The 20,201-nt window shown below is 40.8% G+C and overlaps 1 protein-coding gene across 10 annotated transcripts in view; it reads right to left on the bottom strand.

The window, feature by feature from the left end:
* fryl (FRY like transcription coactivator) overlaps positions 1 to 20,201 on the bottom strand; it is a 184,778-nt gene that overhangs the window by 25,184 nt on the left and 139,393 nt on the right. For all 10 annotated transcript variants that reach the window (XM_012955689.3, XM_012955686.3, XM_002933447.5 and 7 more), the window contains 23 exons: positions 19,957 to 20,048; positions 18,932 to 19,104; positions 17,483 to 17,643; positions 15,494 to 15,604; positions 15,022 to 15,176; positions 14,824 to 14,923; positions 13,984 to 14,152; positions 13,070 to 13,329; positions 11,907 to 12,047; positions 11,651 to 11,819; positions 11,224 to 11,308; positions 9,544 to 9,656; positions 9,019 to 9,169; positions 8,000 to 8,103; positions 7,623 to 7,808; positions 6,467 to 6,668; positions 6,064 to 6,185; positions 4,757 to 4,944; positions 4,394 to 4,488; positions 3,168 to 3,775; positions 2,366 to 2,463; positions 1,400 to 1,570; positions 631 to 771 (listed from right to left, as the gene is read on the bottom strand). In XM_012955689.3, the coding sequence (XP_012811143.1) occupies positions 631 to 771; positions 1,400 to 1,570; positions 2,366 to 2,463; positions 3,168 to 3,775; positions 4,394 to 4,488; positions 4,757 to 4,944; positions 6,064 to 6,185; positions 6,467 to 6,668; positions 7,623 to 7,808; positions 8,000 to 8,103; positions 9,019 to 9,169; positions 9,544 to 9,656; positions 11,224 to 11,308; positions 11,651 to 11,819; positions 11,907 to 12,047; positions 13,070 to 13,329; positions 13,984 to 14,152; positions 14,824 to 14,923; positions 15,022 to 15,176; positions 15,494 to 15,604; positions 17,483 to 17,643; positions 18,932 to 19,104; positions 19,957 to 20,048 (3,795 nt within the window). The remainder of the gene's footprint in view (positions 1 to 630; positions 772 to 1,399; positions 1,571 to 2,365; positions 2,464 to 3,167; positions 3,776 to 4,393; positions 4,489 to 4,756; positions 4,945 to 6,063; positions 6,186 to 6,466; positions 6,669 to 7,622; positions 7,809 to 7,999; positions 8,104 to 9,018; positions 9,170 to 9,543; positions 9,657 to 11,223; positions 11,309 to 11,650; positions 11,820 to 11,906; positions 12,048 to 13,069; positions 13,330 to 13,983; positions 14,153 to 14,823; positions 14,924 to 15,021; positions 15,177 to 15,493; positions 15,605 to 17,482; positions 17,644 to 18,931; positions 19,105 to 19,956; positions 20,049 to 20,201) is intronic.

The raw sequence follows: 20,201 nt of genomic DNA on the forward strand, positions 1-20,201 counted from the left end.
CTGAGGCCCCCCCCCCCCATGTGTCACCCGAGCACTGTCTGTCAGTCCGGCGTCGCACCGCCGGCAACCAACACCCCGCCCCGAGTACTTCCAGTTCTCCATCACGCCACCGGCATCCTCCAGTCCACGTCGCGCCGCTGGACGCTGGCCCGAGCTGTCATGGTCATACAGACTAGGTACAGGAACATCAGTTGCAGGGCATGCTGGCACGTCGCGCACGAGTATCTAACCCCCCCTCTGCGTGCGTGTGACGTGCCTGCATGCTGCTGTTGCATTGAGAGTACTCGGGCGACGCGGGGGGCTCTGGGGGGTTTATCGATGGCTCAACATGCCTGCAGCCTCGCGCAGCGGATGCGTCGCTACTTGACTCAAGTATAAGCCGAGGATTCCTTTTTTGGCACATTTTGAGTGCTGGAAAACTCGGCTTATACTCGAGTATATACGGTATACAGTATATGCAGAGAACAATTCATTTTTTACAAAATAAGGTATGAACTGATATTTAATCTCTTTAAGGAGAAATACAGTGGATATGGAAACAGGGAATTTTCTTGGGTTACTGGCACATACAGGATGCAGAGATGCTGCTGTACAGATAGAAAAGGAACAAGAATATTCAGTGGTACCAACCTGCACGTATTTCCCTATAACTTTGATAATCTCAAGGTTAAACTGCTTGACTGGAGCAGCAGAGAGGTCAATGTGACTGAGCAGGCTGTGGATAATCTGCAGTAATGACTGCTGCATACTCGCCAGGCCTTTCTCCAGAAGCTAAAGGGGCAAACACATAAAGGTAATGCTCACAGTAGCAGATAATAACAGGCATTTGCATTCATAACATTACTTTCTTTTATTAGACAATAATACATTGCTTACACCAAAAGATGCTGAAGAAGTGCATTATCATGAATTAAGGCTGATCTGCCAACTCACCCTTTTCCCATGCACAGCTTTAAGGGGCTGATTTACTAAAGGGGTAAATTATTCCCCAGTATGCATGGCACATGGTAAGATGTCGCAGTTAAATCTGTGCCACCGTAGACAACAAATCTCCAAAAATGTCATCACCTTTGCTAAGATTAGAATCCCAGCAAGTAAATTACTTTACGTGTGGCAATTCGGCTTAATTGTGAGGAAATACGTTCAAATAACAATAATACTGTAGCCTCACAGAACAATAGATACCAAGGTCAGTGACCTCCCCCCAGTCTGAAAGCTGAAAAGAGGCAGCCTTCAGAAGGCAAATAATCTACAAAGTATAAAAAAGGAAGACCAGTTAATTGAATAGGCCATTCTATAACATACTCAAAGTTAAATAAGGTGAACTTCCCCTTTAAGAGTAAGTCATTTCTACGGAGTGGTAATGACAGAAAGGGCGAAGAAAAGCATAGTGCCTTACCTCTGCAAGATATGTTACAAGGTTGAACGTTATGTCTGAAAAGGAATCATGCAGATATCGACACACAACATTGATCCAGTTGGCACAGTCTCTTGAGTAACTGTGCGTGCTGTATAAGCTCATCATATGAGCTAGATTTGTGAGCGTGGCCGTCTTCTCCTCTGCACAGACCTACGGACAAGCAGAACCGTTACTGGTCAAGCCTTTCCATGCATACATAGGTGCATATTTATGATAGTGTGTAAGCCAATATCACCAGTGATGTTACCTATAGCAACCAGATTTGAACAGTCACCTACAAGTTAGAAACCAAAGGGAAAAATCTGATTGGTTGCTATGAGCTCATCACGGACAATGTTGGCTTACACACTATAATAAATATGGCCCACGGTACCTAGCAGTAGAACTGGGCCCCACATGTTCTAGAGTAAGGAATACACAGGGAACATAAGAAGTGCCACCCTTGCTATATAGTCCCCACTCCCTCCTATGTTCTTGGACAGCGCAAATCATCCTGGGATTAAATCTTATTCTTCTTATACCCCTAATGAGTGATGGGTTATATATGCCCTTTCTCTCCTTATAGTAAGCACATTAGTGCTTCAGTAATTGTAATTTTATCTGACATGCTGCACAATGAGATGAAGCAAATCAGTTCTGAGCCCAAGTAATAAGCATAGGGCTACCCTTTCTAGGAGAGAAAAAAGTCTCACAACAGAGTATAGTCTATATAGTGAGTGTACTGAGAATTTTAAATAAAATATATAAATAAAACAGTTATATAAAGACAATATGGTGGAACAAGTTAAGAGCAGGGTGGTACATGTGCCACTTCTACCTGGCCTGCCCACCATAACTGTCAATTCTGAGGCAGGGGGGTGCAAGGGACACTATTTTGTCTGGTTTCATACAGATTTTTTTTTACATGGAAACACTTGAATTTCTGCCATCTTGAGAAAGCCTTACCTTAGCTATTCTGTCTGCTGTCTCTCTGCAGAACTGGTTTGGGTTATCAAAATGTTGGATTAAATGAGGCAGAAGGCATAGAATGTTAAGAGGAAATCCTAAGGAAAGAAAAAATAATTTAGTCACATACATTTATTTCAAACCTGACAAAGAAAGAAATGGAAAGAATGCACACAAATACTGAGCAGGTTCAACAGTTCCAGGGTTGCCTTTGGATCTATACTGCGCAAGAGTTTACTGGCAACACACAGTGTGGCTAGTTCAAAGTTTTAATTTTGATGTATTCATTTTTGCTCCTGAGGAAATGTGATGCACATAATATGAAACGCGTAAAGCTGCAGATATGGACTGAGTTACCAACTTCAATTATTACATAGTTTGTGATTCTTGAGTAGCTTGCATTTAGCAGGGGATTTTATTCTAATAAAACTGTATCACGCTATTGGCGAATCTTCTTTTCTATGTACCATACTGAATGAGGACTTTATGTTCATGGTGAAGCCCCTGCGTTCCTGCTTTGGACATTATTTGGCATTTAAATCTGAGTCACATATTTCTTACACATTATACTTCATTTGGAAAAGTTATATATCTAGTTTAACTCTTAAAATTATTTACACTTTGTGGGGCTGTTCATATTCGGACACTTCCTGAAGTCTGTTCATAAGCAGCACAATTAACAAGCAAAGCACTGAGTTTAGAGAGAAAATGAATACAAATGAATAGTGGTATGCCCAATCTCTAAACAAGGCATATTTACAAGAGGAAGGCCAGGCAGTTATCTGACACCTGCATAACCTACCAGCCATTTGGGATGGGTCCACGAGTGCATGTTTAGATACAGTGATGAGCTTGCTGAGCAGGTGAACAGTCATTTCCTGCGTAGACATTGAGGTAAAGCCCTTTAAGAAGAGCTGTTGAAGGCCTGGAAAGTTATTCCACTTCAGTTTGCTCTGCACCTTCTCAATCTTCTCTCTACACTCAGATTTGTCCAGTGGTAAATGAGTGAGCAGTTTGTTTAGAAGTTTGAGAGCAAGAAGATACTCATACTCATAATCTGACTCCAGCAAGGACGCTCCGATCCAGAAGATGGTGGCCAAGAGATTGGTGGGATCTGTAGTTGGCTGCACATCCTGCATTCCTCCCTCTCTCAGAGAGGAAAGGCTTCTAGTCCTTGCTAAACTGCCCCCATGGTTTATCCTTCCATCAGCTATGTCCAGTGTGTTACTCCGCCGCCTGTCCCCTCTACGGTCAACAATTAAACTGAGCCGCAGAGAGTTGCTTCGTGCGTTGTTGTAGTTTCCCATGAAGTTCCCGCTGCTCAAAGGACTTGTGCTTAGGTTCAGTTGTCCAGTGCTCTTCCTGTTAGCTGCATTTTTATTCCCCATTAGAGAGTCATGGTATGAACTTCTAAAACAAAATTGACATGGAAATTATGAGCACACATACATATTATATTATAACAGTTAAAGTTATACTGAAAATAGTTAAAGGGGTTCTGACATGATTTTTATTATATAGTTTTTATTACTAAATTACACTGTACATTGCAAATAATTCATTCTACCAACTGAGGCTGAACCAATAAATGTATTTATTAGCTGTAATATTGGTGTGTAGGCACCATCTCAGTGCATTGTGCCTGAGTCTGAGCTTTCAGAATGAGCCAGCGCTACACATTAGAACTGCTTTCAGATAACCTATTGTTTTCCCTACTCAGTTATTACTTGGGTGAGCCAGACTTGGATTTTTACTATTGAGTGCTATTCTTATCCTCCTGCAGGCAACTTTGCGTGACTTTGGAATCTGCCTCCTGACGGAGCCCACACCCGTAATGATGGTAAAGCGGTAAGGTCAAACATGGCCAAACTTTCCAACTGTACATATATTATTATTATATATAACATAAGAATTTATTTTTAATAATCTACAAAACCTAATCCAATCAGCATGATAGCTCTAGCCTCTGCTCTGTTCTTACACTGTGGGTTTAACAGCCCCAACAGATGAATGAAAGATACTACTTACTGGGCAAGTACAGACAGAAGATCATAATGTTTCATGGTCTCTGACAGTGTGTCAATGGCTGACTCCAGTGTAAGCAAAAGCTCGATGACAAAACCCTGAAAAAGAACCATGGAGCTTTGTTATAAAATAAATTGCAACTATAGGACATTAGTATAGAAACAGTACATGTAAATTAAAGATTCTGTTTCTACTCAGGAATACCAGAGATAGTTGCAGTATGGAAGGCCACAGATTAGATGTGGCCCTTGCAGCATGGCCAAGATCTCTATAGGCCTGTCTGCATAAAATGATTGTCTTGGAAGTACATATATCCTGTTTGGTGCCATACATACCAATTAAAGACCATGATGTTATTACTCTTACCTGAGCCTCTTCAGTTGCATCACCAACAGTCTCTACAAGTCTTGAAAGAACATCCGACAGGGTTTGTGCGGTGAGAGGCTGTTTAAGAGCCCGGAAAATCTGAAAAGACCTTCCGGCATAATGGCGAGATGAGCAGGAGAGTGCCGTTTGCAATGCAACTTCACTTAGCTGGTGCTCCAACTGAAATCCTGTAAGAGCACAGAAGGACAAAGGAAATGTCTAAATAATAATACAGTGAATGTACAGGAAGTTCTTAAAAAGAGGTTAGCATGGGAACCTTCAGAATAGCCTGTGTTGCAGAAATATATGCTACAGAAATATTTCAGGGCAGTTATAAATCAGCAACACATTCTACATCTATCCATATGTATGGCAGGCCTCTGGTGGCAGGGTATAATGTTAACATGCTGCTCCTCTGCTAAAATGAACTACAACTCTCAGAAATCCCTAATAGTGAAGACACACAGAGCTACTTGTAGCAGCTACTAAAACAGACAATGATGATCATTTAGTGATAATGGTCTCTACGTGTGTTTTAGTATTGTCTATGGCAGGGTATTTTCTGGCATTTAGTAGCCATGACAAGTAGCTGCTACTAAGTAGTTCTGTGTTCTTCCCCCTAAAAACCTTCAGTTGGTGGTGGATGCTGGGAGTTTGAGTGCAACAGGGCTGCACCTTGTACAGCTTTTATATAAAGGGTTGCTGACACCACCTTGTGTTACTAAACGCACAATGCCTCTATTGCAGGATAATTACCGGTACATTTTTTCACACTGAATAAAACTGCTGGTCTGTTGGGCAATATATAGGTTAGGGAAGCTACAGTGAATAAAACAGACAAGAACATCAGACCCTTATACAATGCACTGTATGAGTGGCTTTATGTACAGAAATCCTCTGCTTTCTTCATAACAATATAAATACTGCCCCACAAGGCACAGGGTTTGGGATTGGGGTATTCTCTCTCAAACAGAAAACTCAATCCAGCTGTGTGAACCAAAAAGCTATGAAAAAAAATGTGTTGTGTGTGTTACAATAAAAAGCCTGCCCTCTGGTGTCACGTAAATATTTCTGTAAAGAAAGGAAAGTGGTTTTGCTGCTTAAAGAGTATCTGAATACGCCCTCTACTGGCCTGTAACCCAGTTTATCATACAGGCCTCTGTTTGAACGTTCCACATATTAAAAGTTAACTTACAGATGAACATCCCCTTTAAGGCAAACAGTAGCTAAAATTGTCTCTGTAAGGGTTCTTGTTCAATGACACAACGTGAAGCATGTATCCCTTGGCTCATTGTGCCTACGCTTACCTGATCTTGAGTGCTTAAAAACAGAGACCACGTGCTTCAGGAACACAGTAAGCTGCTCAGCACTTTTAATACATGGATTTTTTGCAGAAACATCCTCATGGTTCCAAAGTGGACCTCTTTTCCTAAGGGGAATGGTAAAGAGCAGAAGTAAGGACAAATGCAAGGCCATACCACAAGTTATCATTTTAGTGAGTCAACTTTAAACACAAAAGGATCAAATATATTCTGCAAGGCAACTGGGTTCCATGAAATATATCCATGTGTTATACAAAGCTATTTCCAGTATGTATTGAGAACAACTCCTAATGATGTAACAGTCCCCATAAACCAGTGATCACAGAAGAAGAGTATCATCTATTCCGTACACCTGTATAAAACATAAGGCAGGGCTGCAGGTATATACCTTGAAGTGATGAACTCCATGAGTGTTTTGACTTTCTCCTCCTGTTCTACAGAGAGATCCACTTCGTTGAGGATGGTGGTGTGCATGTGTGGAACAGCAGTGCTTGTATTCCCTAAGCTTATGCTTGACGAGGTAGAACTTGAGCTGAGCCCTGAGTCCGTCATGGGAGAAGGCTGGTATTCAGGTATAAAATCATTAATGCCTGTCAGGGAAATAGAAACCAATACATGACATTAAAATTAGATACAAAAGATTCTGGCAAAAACCTCATGGTACAGTTATCATGCAGCATGCAGTCAGTTATGCTAATCAGTAGACACGGTTGGATTTTTAGAAGTTTCCACTTTATTAAATTCCCTTTAATAGGGTATTATACAAGCCATCAATGTAACAATGAGGGTTATGTGGTAACATGGGTAACACTTGCCCTGGTCCAGCAACTAACCACATGTTTTATTATTATAACTGCGGTAGACCACCAGGCAACCCTGGCCAATGTGCCACCTGAGGTGGCTGTACCGATTCTACCCACCTCATCACACTCATCCTTAACTTTTCAAAGACGGGGCAACAAGGAGCACAAATTCTGAAAAATCGGAATATCAGCTCTTAAAAGTTATTGGGATTGGCTTTTTGCCACCCCTGATAACCCACTGGGGCCTGTCGCCTGAGGGAAGAATCTCAGTTGATTTATAGGAGTTCACACCAACAGAAATCAAGCAGAGGTGCAGGTCCACAGGAGCCCACCTGGTAATAACTCCAGATTCAATAATACATAACATGGCCACACAATCCAATTGCACATTTCGACCCACAGGGGGTATTCATCAGGGGCTGAAGAAGACCCATTGCGGGTAAAAACACATTGGTCTCATTTTGCCTATGTTACCTTTTCTATATTTGTGAAGTAAAACATTTTAACTTTATTGGAGTGTGTGGCTACTTTTTGCTTTTGAGGTAAAAATCTTAGCTTGCCTAATGACAGCATCGCCCCTGTAGACCACTAAAAAACTTAAAGGGTTCATTTGTTGTTGTGGGTTACTAGAGCAAGGAAAACAACAAAAACTGGTATGATTTATGGATTTCCTTCTAAGAATTAAAAAGCATAATCCCTTTTGTTTCCCAAATACAGCTGGCAACTGTGGGCTGCACGTACCTGTGAATAAGTAGTCCAGATGTGCACTGCTTCTGACAGTAAGCACCCTTGGTTCATTACATTCCCTGTTCCTGAGGAGAACAGAAGCCACGTTCTGCACATTGCTGTTTGAGCCCATCACTATCAATAAATGCAGGAGGAGGCGTCTGCAGTGCTCATATACTTCTGGATGGTAGTGATCAAACCCTACACAAAGCAGGCAGTCAATAAAACAATACTTTTAAATATAAGGTATATATAAAATAGGTTATATAGGTATAAATAATTCCACATATATGCCACTTTTCTCTATCTAATATACATTCATTTACCAATAATATACTTCTAGAATTACTTCTTTCGTAGGAAACATATGACTGAAAGACTGCTCCAATTACCTATGAAAATTGCATGTAGCAGAAGATGCAAGTAGACCCCCCACTCCACTTTAACACTGTGATCGATGATAAGGTCTGTAAGAAGGATCACTGCTATATTGCACCTAAAACCAAAAACAAAAATGTTGTGAATAAAATGCACAGCATGACACCAGTGGTGGCTACATACCTATTACTACACTGCAAGGATGCCATTTTTAACATCATCCATAGCTATTTTTTGACACCTGCGGAACTAGTCTTTGGGTTGTATGGGTGCTGGGAGTTTAACCTTGGGCTCCCAGACACTGCCTGACTGCAAACCCCACCATGTTTATTATGTGATTATATCATTAAAAGTGCTGGTATTTGTAGGCCGAAAACATCTGGGGGTCCAGTCTTAATAAACAGGAACATGAAAGAAAGCTAAAAGCAGCTGCAGGTCAAGTCACACTTTGTATTAGGGATATCAGACGAGGTCATCTGTTATTGTTGCTGGGGATGTTGCTGTACTACACCACTCATAGCACCAGAGATTTTAAGTTCCATTTTATAAACCTGTTACACTGCACTTAGAACAATATTATACTGCAGTATTACACACTTTTTCAGGGGTTTCTCTCAGGTATATACATATCTTTTTTTATTCTATTATAATACATTTATGGGTGGTAAAGGCTGCTCTATATGGCTGCGTAAAGAGAGTTAGAACTGAAGGAATTTGGGAAAAACAGGACCCACAGGACTTTAGAAAAGGTAAGTTTTACTACAGGACTTGGACCAAATCATGGGGGCCCAAATGTTCCCATAAAATGAGGATATATAACCTGTGTAAACTATACTTTAACTCTTACATTCAATGGCAACATAAAGTTGGAAGGTGTACTTTAAGAACAGCTATAATTCCCACAGCGGGCAGCCCTGTTAGCATGTAACCTGTAAATACAATCAGTACTGAAAGATGTAAATGATTCCACCCTGTTGGCTGATTTTGGAGCACATATGGTACAACAATCTGAAAGTGGGCAGAGGGCTGGTACCTGTGAAGCGGTGTGCCCGGAGATGAGGTTTCTGGTAAGTAATCTACCAGTGGTGAATAACAGCCCCCTGTGGGTGGGAATGGTAGAGGCTCTCCCCGATTGTGTTCCATCACTTTGAGACGCCAGTTTGAGAACAGTGGCATTGAATCACCTACAAATAAGCAGATTTTTCGTCATAACCAGTAACAAAACTGAATTTGCTCTTGATGTGTTAATAAATATGCTGCATTAATAGTAACAGCATGGCTGAGCAGTTTGCATCAATGAATGGCTGAAAAAGCACACTGCTCTCAAAATATTCAAAAAGGATCACAAAAAAACACAAAAACATAAGAATAATTATTAAGCATCTACCACAGTTCAATAGATATAATTTAATACTATTTTAGTTAACGTATTCTTTAACACCTAAGTTTAAATGCCAGGCAATTGGTCATTATCACAGCAGAAAGGGAAATGCTGTATGCTATAAGGCAGCAGAAGTACAAGAAAAAAAAAAAAAAAAAAGAAAGAAACAGTTTGTACTCTTTTCTTCTTCATACGATCCCCCAGAACTGCTGCTGTATCGCGACTCCAGCCTGTGATGCTGCCGACTGAGGTTACTGTTCAGGCCACTGTAGATATCTAGATGTATATAGCTAAAGGGACAGAGACAGAGTATATATGTAACTGACCAGTAGCAGCTTTCTCTGCAGTTACTCCACAAAGAACCATAGAATGGAACACACAATAAACATTATAAATCCAAGGCATTGCACACACTCTGGAAACTATATGTAAATATATCTTATGTACGCAGTGCTGTACAGTAGAATTTATCACATTCACGTTACCTGCCACTGTTGCCCATTGCTATTGCCGACCCAAGCCCACCAACTGTGGCCTTCTGACAGTGAAAATTATAGGGCTCATTTACTTCTGCAATTCTGCAAAATCATGCCCATTGGTGCCCATTCACATTAGACATATGGCAGGGCCAGTGCCAAGAAGGTGCAGACTGCAGTGCCAGTGTAGGCAAGGCACACTGGGGGTCATTTATCAATACTGCACCAATTTGTCCATGGGCAATAATAACCCATGGCTACCAATCAAATTGTTCTACCTGCAGCTGGCTGGAAAAAAACAAATCACTGATTGGTTGCTATGGGTTACTGCACATGGGCAAATTTGCCCAGAGTTGATAAATGAGCCCCAGTCCTTACCACTTGACTTGCTGCCTAACTTGATGCACACATTAGGGGACAGGTAAGGGGACACCTATGCGTCTCTATTCTGTAAAAGAAAAAACATGGAGGTCTGCACCCATTTTTTGCAGTTTGCACCCTGTCCTGGACTTAATGAAGCTTCATGGATTCTAGGAGTTTAGTTCTTATTATCATATAATGAATAATAGTCTGACACCAGCACTTCTAAAGAGAGTCCTGACCCCAAAGCACTTAATGCCTGATCCCAGCCCACAAGGTTCAGTACTGAAAAGTTTGCAGCTTTCAGGAGAAAACCTCTTAGCAAGCAGATTGCATTAGTTTTTATAGTGTTTGTTGGCACCTGTAGGAAACTGCCAAGTCTGCAATAGCACAGAAAAACATCAGCTCCCAGTAATACCACTGCAATCGATCAGGTTTATTGAGGATGCGAGCAGTTGTATTTGTTGTGCTTTGTGAAACCGATAGGCTTTACAGTGGTTTCAGAAATGCCAATGTAGCACTTGGGCTCTTGTCTATATATAAAATTTATTGCAGGTACCAGGCCAATCATGCAGCCCTGCTCTAAGGAAAAGCTGAAATTATCTACAATAAAGCCTTCTAGCAAAAAATGGCTCCCAGGGCCAAGCCTGAATTACACCATTTGCTGACACATTTTAATTTGCAAATACACATTGATAGCCAGCTTAGGTGCAGTACTTCCAATAAGTTCTCAAAGCAGGCAAGTAGAAGTGCTGAAGTCTACAGAAAACCCAAGGAAAATCATTTAATCATGTTAAACCCTATTCTTACTGCCGTGCTTGAGAAGTAATGCAACTACAGAGCCAAATATGGCACAGTCTCACTGTAACCAAATGGAGATTCCACAGGCTCAATGCCAGAGCCTGCAGAATGCACCCTTCTACTGCCACTACTGTGTCTTGCCTGGGGGCAAATGCAACTTCTCAAAGCACCTGATCCTTTCCATTACCCCCCAGCCAAGGTAAACATGTGCCCGCCTTACCTCTCCTCAGTGCTGTCTCTCAGATGCCTGTTGTCATGGTTGCCGTCTGTAGGAGCTACCATTGTATTGCTGCTGGAAGTGGTACCTGGCAAATATTAGGAACAACAAAACAAGTCAAACGTTGGACATGAAACAAACACTGAAAAATCTGACTCTTAATATCAGAATATAGGTGGTTTGGTAGCCCTACAGTGCCCAACTGTTATTGTAGACATTAACAAGATTGGCTGCTCCCAGCAATACATAGCAGAATGTGCACACAAATACGTGTAATGGCATGCACCAAAACACATCAATATAAAACATTTAGCCCCGTAGTGGGTGGCCTCCCCAGTGTGTTAACTACCATTGGAGGGACACACACACACAAACATACTACTAAGTATGCTGCTTTCCCAGGAGATTAGCGATGTGCTGTTGTTCTTACCTGAGGTGACGGAGGGTATTTTATAGTTAGAAGTGATGCGGTAATATGGAGGATTGTCCATGTGAGACACTCCAGAGCTGACCGGGTCCGTAAGCTGAAGTTCACTCACAAGCTCCTCCAGCAGCTGCACAGTCTTATCTCTGCCTAGATACACAATTACCTTTTTTACCTGGGGAGGAAGCACAGCAACATTGTATTCTGCATGCCACAGGCACACAATAGAGAGTACAGAGAGAAAAGTGATAGTAACACTCACGTAAGGCAAGAGGCTGGGTTCACTATTGACACCACAAATGCTTATGAGAAAGTGCAAAATGATTTTCAGGTTCTTTGGCCAGCCATCTGCAAGTGTGGTCCAGACGTTTTCAATTTCCGACCATGCAACCTCATCACCATACTGCAAGAGATTCATAAGTATTAGCCCAAATCTTACTCAGAGGCCAATTGGTTTTACAGTTTTATCATGTCCCACTAGCTATGTATGAGACATAATGTATGAGACATAATGTAAATTGGAAACCTGCATATTTAAAGAAAGAAAACACTTCTTATAAAAAATAATTGAAAAATTTCAATTTCCATTTTTGTGTAGACAAAAGTCACAATTTTAAGGCTTTGAAATCGGCTCGGCCCCCCATGTGCACAAGCGAGCGTAAAGTTGCTCACACATGGGTGGGCGGGGTTGCTGGGGCCGCTGGAGGGGGATGATGTAGTGGGGGAAAGGGCCCGGAACTAGGGGTAGGTAAAAGATAAGGTACCTGCCAGGCACCCCAGGCATCCCTAGAAATAATGTATAACCTGGCAGACTTACACTGTCACTCAACAATTGTTTCTACCTCTTTCTAATTCACAGATGACAAGCCAAGTCAAGAGCCAATTCAAGGGTCTTCTGGATGCCAAACGACTGGACTGTTGCCTGATTTAGCCACCCACACCATGGGACAAATCGGGGTGACCCGATTGTTGAACCAATGACCAGATCACACAGTAGGCCAAAAGGGACCCAATGGGCAGGGTCTGCATTAAAGTAGCACTCACCTGGCAGGATTTTTAAACCTGCCTGAAAGATATCTGCCAGGTATTGCATAGACAGGTCTTCCCAAGAACCCAATACACCTGTCAAAAAGCTATCAACTTGGTCTGGAGGTGGGCCTCACTATAAGACCAGAATAGGCCAAACAGGGATGAGCCATGGGGCTTCAGATGGGCAGACTTATCTATATCATGGCAATTCAACCTCCAGACTCTGGCTAGTAATTACTTTAAACTTTCAGCCCACTAAAAGTTGAGCTGTAAAATTGGCTGGATTACAAATAACAGGGACCCACAGGCCACCATTAAGGAGAAAATCTGACGTACTAATAATTTATATTTTCTGCTTTATTCTGCTGATAGATGCAAAACATTACGAGCTGTTACCTTAGCTGTCATGTACATTAGGTTATTAAGGACCATGACAGTTGCTTGGGGTGATCCCCAACCCTCTCCTCTTAGCCAGCGCCTGCTATTAACCATCATGTCTCGGTCCCTTAAGGAGTCTTCATCTTCATCCTCGTGCCTCCGAGCTGTAGGCAAAGGCTTCAGATCCACCAGCTCGATGTTGTTCATCCAAGGAAGTAAATAGTGCAACATCACCTGACGGCCAGCAGGGTGTGCTGTTTGTATTCTCTGGCTGATCTCTTTTTAAAGAAGCAAAGAAAACTGGTTACAAAGGGTGCTCTGATAGAAAACCATCCAATACAAAAGCAACAATTATGTTTAAAACATAATGACCTGTAGCTCATTTAACCAATATGTGGCAAATGTGTTGTCATATAAATGCCATGAAACTACAATGCCATTCAGAGAGAAAGCTTTCAATGAGAGACAACTACAGCTGACTGGAAGTCAAACATTTTAAAAAGAATTAGGTTTGTCTGGAAATAGTGCACTATATTAGTGCTGTGAGTCCAGTTGTAGCAGCTGATGATGGCCGTTTAGTGCACAAGATGTCTATATAAACATATCACCAACAATACTGCATTGCACAGGCCCCTATTTACTAAAGGCTGAGCCAGAGTGCATGAAATCACTCGGGCACTAATGTTAATGAGCAAACAAGCCAAACAGAGCATGGAAAATACATAAAGAGGCTATTTGTAACCTGTCAACAAAATCCACTCTCACATTACTATAGAAATAATAGGTGGCAATTATTCAAAGATGACATATCCAACCTAGAGTCATGCTGGGAAACAAAACTCTCTATAAGTACAGCAAACATGAGCCTACACACAGCATGATGCCTGGGAAGCGCCATGCACAGACACTCAGTCAGTATTAAAGGCCAGTACCTGAAAAGATAGCAAGCGTTAACTCTGGGTAGGTCCTTGCCAGTTCTTCAGAGAGCTGATAGTAGGATGCAGAGTACAAGTGTGGCAGAGCAGACGGAGGGCTTAAGATCCCATCCGTTCTGTGTACTTCCAATTTATGGGCATATCGAAACATCTTCGGTTCCAGGATCTGCAGTCAAAAAAATTGTAAAACATATCAGATTCTATTGGCGAGTAATAAACCAGTACTGAATAGGACGCACGTGGACATGAGACCCATAATGGGCACATTTGCACTCTGGAGGTAACCCATATCAGCCATTCAGTAATGAGCTTTGTTCTGGTAGTTACAAGCTAGTTAGTACAAAAGCCTTTATGTACATAAGGGCTACAGCACTTAGGGTGTTTAAGATTTCTTCTACCTACAGTAGATTGCTTGTAATTTGTATGGCTTACTAGAGGCATGGGTTTTCATGAACTAACATAGAAGGCGAAATGTTCAAGCCAATGAAAAGCCAATGAAAAGTGAGCTTTGGAGTCAGCAGGCATTTTGGCTGCAACTATGAGCAGAAAATCCTATTTGCTGAGGTGTGCATTGGGCTATGGGAACAGAGGGCAGTTGATGGGTTGCATGGGCCCCTTATATCACCCAGAAGTAAGCCCAAGAAAGAAAGACTGACCGGAGTTAAACAATATATAGATTTAGCTATCTTTACAGACACTATTCAGGTACCAGGTAAACATCCATGCAAGCACAGTATGAATACAGAAAGCAGATAATGCGCAGGGAATGCGTGATACTATTTTCTTGGGTGCTGGACTTTGCCTTTCTCAGCATGGTAACACATAGTATTTACAAACCTGAAGTAATTGCATAGCAACTTCATAGATATCCCTGGCAGAGTCGGCTGCTTTAAACAGGATCAGATTAAGAAGAGTCACCGTGTCACACTGGTAATCCCTGTAGGGCATTTAAAGAAAATGAAGAGAGACCAAAATAAACAAAAACCCAAAAAATGCAATTTTTTGCTCTGACAGCAATGCCGTATGTAGTTATACCTGTTTTGGAAAACACTGGCTATAGCTTTAAAGCAGCCAGATGCCACCCGCTTGGAGCCAGTGTAGCAGCGGTCCACTGCCCAGTACATTAAATTGCTCTGGTCTGGATTAAGCTCAAGCAAAAGCATCACAGCCTCGCAGCCCAACTGGTGAACCTTTTGGGGAATAGAACAATGGGATCAGACAGACATGCATTCAACAAAAGAAAAAAAAAAGCAGAAACTAAAAATACACATTTTTATGAATGGTTACATCTCTCATATGATAGTGGCAGCACCTACACCCTAAACTACAAATTCACATGTAGTAAGGCTGCAGGCAGAATACTAAGACAGATATACAGAACATACAAATTAGGATAGAGATTCAGTATTCAGACACAAATCAGTGCAGATTTGTGTACAAGACCATATTATAAACCAATAGCAGAAGGTGAACACTGAACACCACATGTAGCAGAACTAGGAATTACCTTCTTGTCCTGGGAATCTAAAATATTATCCAACCATTTATACAAATATCCATCAGATGACAGGCCGACATTATCTGCAACAGGACCGCAGCACAGTACAGCGGACATAGCCTGCAAAACAATGGGAGAACATACATTGCCGGAGGCTGATTATAGAAAAAGGTTACACCCACAAGTGTACAGACCAAGTGTTAGTTATTGTCCAGGCCTAGAGAAGTGGCTCATTGGTTTGTCACTTGAAGCTGACTCAAGCTGGACAGCCTGGGTGTGATTACAGTGTCAGCTCCTAGTGCCTCAGGCTCCACGTTAGACTATAATCTGTAAAATGCTACGACACAAGTGAGATGTAGAGCAGAATGTTTAATTTACATGTTGATAATAAGCTCATAGTATTAGTCAGTTAAGTGGCATCACACCCAGAGCAGCAGTAAGATTGTGTAACAGTGATATGACAAGCCTCCTGATGTATTGCATTTTAAGTACTCGGTCAGGACAAGCTTTGGCTCAATTAATCGTTCAGCTTGAAATGTCTAAGTGCAACACTGTTTTGTCTCTTACCCATAAAGTTACATAGCAAAACTCATTATCTATAGGTGTGTCATACACTGGCTGCTACACGTACATGGGGAAATGAAAACCACCACTGGCTTAATGCACTTCATATCTAGTACTCCACTTTCTCAGAAGCTTATTCATAACTGGGTCCCTACTGTATGGCAGACCTTCTGCGCTGGTTAGATGCACAAAGTCTACTTTAAAGTAAAATGGGAACTCCACCCAAATACTAAAAATAATTAAATTCTGCATGATCAAAATATACATTAATCAACATCTTAAATGGTTATAAAATATCTATATATGTAATTGCTATTGATAGGGGGTTAAGTCTGGCTATTTCTATTTACTCTTTTCTTTTCACTCTCCAAGACTGCTGCATGGCTTCACAAGTTAGAACAACCCATGCAGAGAACAGAAGGGGATATACAAACACTGCATTAAATAGCAAATACATTCACAAGTAACATGAACACATTTAATTAAATGTTTAAGTAAAGAAAATTACTTGGAAATTGTTTAAAATAATAAAAAAAAAACAATGGAAAATGAATTCAAATTGCATTTTAATGTTTTTCATTATTTGGGTAGAGTTGTCTTTTGAGGAAAATCTAAAAAAATGTGACCTTTATGGAACCTACTGAATAAAGTCTTTTGTTGATAAAATGTTGATAAAATGCTGATAAAATGTCCCTTAAAAGGCACTACACCTTTTTTTATTATTATTTCCTTCTAAGTGACATGTACCTTTGTCAGGTTGTTGTCTCATAGCCATCCTCATCATCTCCCTTAGACATTTTAATGTATAATATTCTAATTACAAGAAGATGCGTATAGTGGCCCTTTAAAGAGATAGGGCTTATGGGTTCTAGCACCTTGCAAAATGCAAACAAAAATATTTTGTCACCCTAACAGGAATCATGTACTGTTGACTAAATAAATATTTCTTTCGCCCTGGCGTGCAAAGCTTCATCCACAATGCCCATATTATGAATGGCTCTTAATGCCAGGGTTTGGTGCAAATGTCCCAGTAAGTTGGCTGCACAGCCCAGAACATCAGCGACTTTATTCCCTGGCAGAAATGTGGGTTCTGCATTATAAAGCTCCTGCTTGTTGCCAAGCACAAACCCTGCAACTCCTACATTCTCTATTACAGTATGCAGAGTTCCCTTACATCACATTGCTTTAGCTTGCCCACTGCTCTGACGAGGCTGGGATTTAATTTATCATCAAAGCAATGCTAAGGGTGACTCAGGATACCAGAAATTATTTAAAGGGGCAGCAAAAATAAATTGTTTTTAAAAAATGTAAACTTTATTCCAATGCCCAGAACTGAATATTTACCCCCTGAAACCTGTCTAATCTCAGGATTGCCCCACAGACAGATCTGCTCATATAAGCTAACGTGATAGTAAAGAACAGAAAAAAAATCACCTTTAAAGCGCAATACTGATGTCGGTTTATTTGCATGTTGCGATCGCTGTATCTGTCCAGTGGGGTGAACATGATGCTGAAGGGTCCTGCCCAATGGCTGAAGAGCATGAAGAGGCTATGGCGAAGGCTCTGCTGAGGGAAAATGCTTCTTCTCTGGTGCACTGTAGAAAGGAGAGAAGGCTGTTACACTCTATGCCAAACTCTGGGGCTGGTCCACTACAAGGTCCGGAGCAGCAGGAGCAGGTGGCCAGCGTGAAGGCCAGTTATGGAGATATTTCAGGACAATAAGTTCTAGATTTATCCTGGAAAACTGGCATGAACATTAACAAACTTCGGCTGTACATTAATTCTTAATTGTCAGATGGGGTAGAGGTTCTGTCCAATTGTTGGATCTCAATGAGATCCAAGTAAATCTGAAAACTGTTGCTCTACACAAAACATTTACAGAGCTCCATAGGAAACAAGGTAATTACAAAAAGATCTTGTCTCATTCCAGCAATGGTTGAAATGAGAGAATTCCAAGCAAAAATAAAGATGGCCATAAACCTTGTTTGGCGAGGTCCCGTTAGACTTTATTTCTCTTCTCTGCTTATCAGTAACATATAGTTGGAGCTATCATATTGTTTGCCTCCTGTTGGCTGTAAGCCTCTGAGTAAAGATATGTGGTCCAGTCAATAACCTCGTAATCAGTACAGTATAATAGTGCCTTCATTTAGTCCATAAACAATGCTATCTATTAGTGACTATTAGTACTATGACAGAAGAAAATGTCTGAACAAAGGTTATTTATTACCTTTGCTCAGGTATTTTCTGTTTACAACCATAGTAGCAGTGGTCAATAATAGACAGTAGTAGTAGTAGTAACTATAATAATAGTAGCATTTATTTGCTTACTTAAAGGCAACATACACATAACAGCCTGCAATGTGTATAAAATATAAAATCATCCACAATTTGTACAGCATGAAACATGGATTTTATGTGACATTTTGCCTGCAGCTCTTTCTGTGCTGCATTCCCTAGGGTATTAGGCTGTCTGAGAGGTGGGACTAGCTCTTCTGCATTGCCTGAAGGCAAGACTCAGCTCTGACAGACAGAAGGAATTTGTGTTTAAACACAGCAATGCCTGACATCTAGAGAGGCGCACTACCCCCAAACAGGGCAAATGAAAAACCAAACTGAACCTTAAACACTAAGGTCAATACAGAGAAGAGAGCTCAAAGTTCAAACCAAGGGTAAGTCTAGCCTTGGTTGCTGCCATTAGTTTAGTGACATCAGTATCAGCATTCATTTTTAGAGCACCAGAGAAACTGATTGTAAGAACTGCTTCTGATACATAGAAACTTAATTGGCAAGCTCCTCCTGAGATAGATAAGCTTGTACTGCATGCACTTTATACGGACGGAATGGCAACAGATGCTTACAAGATACAAAGATTTGTGCAACTACCTGGAACATTCTGAATGATATTCGCCACTAAGGCACTAAAATGGCATCGGATATCCTTCAGTGTATCAGAGTCCTTCTCGTTTTCTGCTTCCAGCAACTGCCTGGTTAAATCCACATACTCCAACAGAGTATTGTTCAGGGAATGTGTTTCATTATCAAGGCCACCGCTTGCACTAGGAAAGAAAGGCAGACAAATCAGAGAATGGCGAGATCCGGGGAATCAGTATGCTCATAATAAAGAGCTAAATAAAGATATCATTAAACCTAATATTGCTATACATGTGACAGTCGGAACACTCCAAGTCTGACCTAAAGATTCTACTTCAATAGAAAGCACTGAAAAATTGGATTGTATCTCTCCTTCTTTCATCTCTCTTTATGGCTTTAGTGATTTTATTACTCAGAGATTATGTCTGTTGCCCTTCAGAAATCATTTAACTACAACCTCAGGAATCATACACTGAAAGCCAAAAGTGCTGGAAATTGTTGTAAATTGCTGGAAATCAGCTGCCTTCTACAACACTGTTTTTAGTGTCAGAACTATAAGTGCAAATATTGTAAACAGCCAGATTTACAATATGGTTTTGCAAGTAAAACAATTAAACATTTTTAACGTAGATTGGATATCTGCTTGAAATTATATATTTTTTTTTTCATTAGGAAAAAACAGCTCCACTTTAAAAGGTAACAACTGATGCAAAAATGTGTTGCCAAAAAGAAATATAATTAAAAGAAAAAAAACTAAAGCGTTGATGGGGATATTAATTATGTAAGCAAGGCGTTGAAGGGTGCATTCATTAAACGTTACAGGGAGAGAGCTGAGCAAGATTTTCCATATTGTGTTGTTTAAATGTTTGGGGTTGGATTCTAATAAAACAGTGAGATCATGTAATGCAGATGAAGGTCTTGGTGTGGGCAGTATAGACATGCCATGGAGGGCCACCCTACCTAACCTTACAGTTGGAAAGAATTGAATATACTAATATACCATAAGATAGATGTGTTATTAACCAGCAAATCATTACCTGTGACTAATGACTCCAGCATCTGCCAGCAGTTCAAATATACGGACGAGTTGGACTCGTAAAATATCTCGACGCCTGCGTCGCTTCATATTCTGTAAAAAAAAAAAAAAAAAAATGGCAACTGAGTGGTTTTTGGACTGAACCCAAGTCAACCGGAATTTAAGTCGGGAAAAAAATGTTTTATGGTGACTTAGTAAAGTAAACATTGTTCTCATTTACCTTTAACTATGTTACTAGTACTGTCA

This window comes from Xenopus tropicalis, chromosome 1 (assembly GCF_000004195.4).
Source record: "Xenopus tropicalis strain Nigerian chromosome 1, UCB_Xtro_10.0, whole genome shotgun sequence".
NCBI lineage: Eukaryota > Metazoa > Chordata > Amphibia > Anura > Pipidae > Xenopus > Xenopus tropicalis.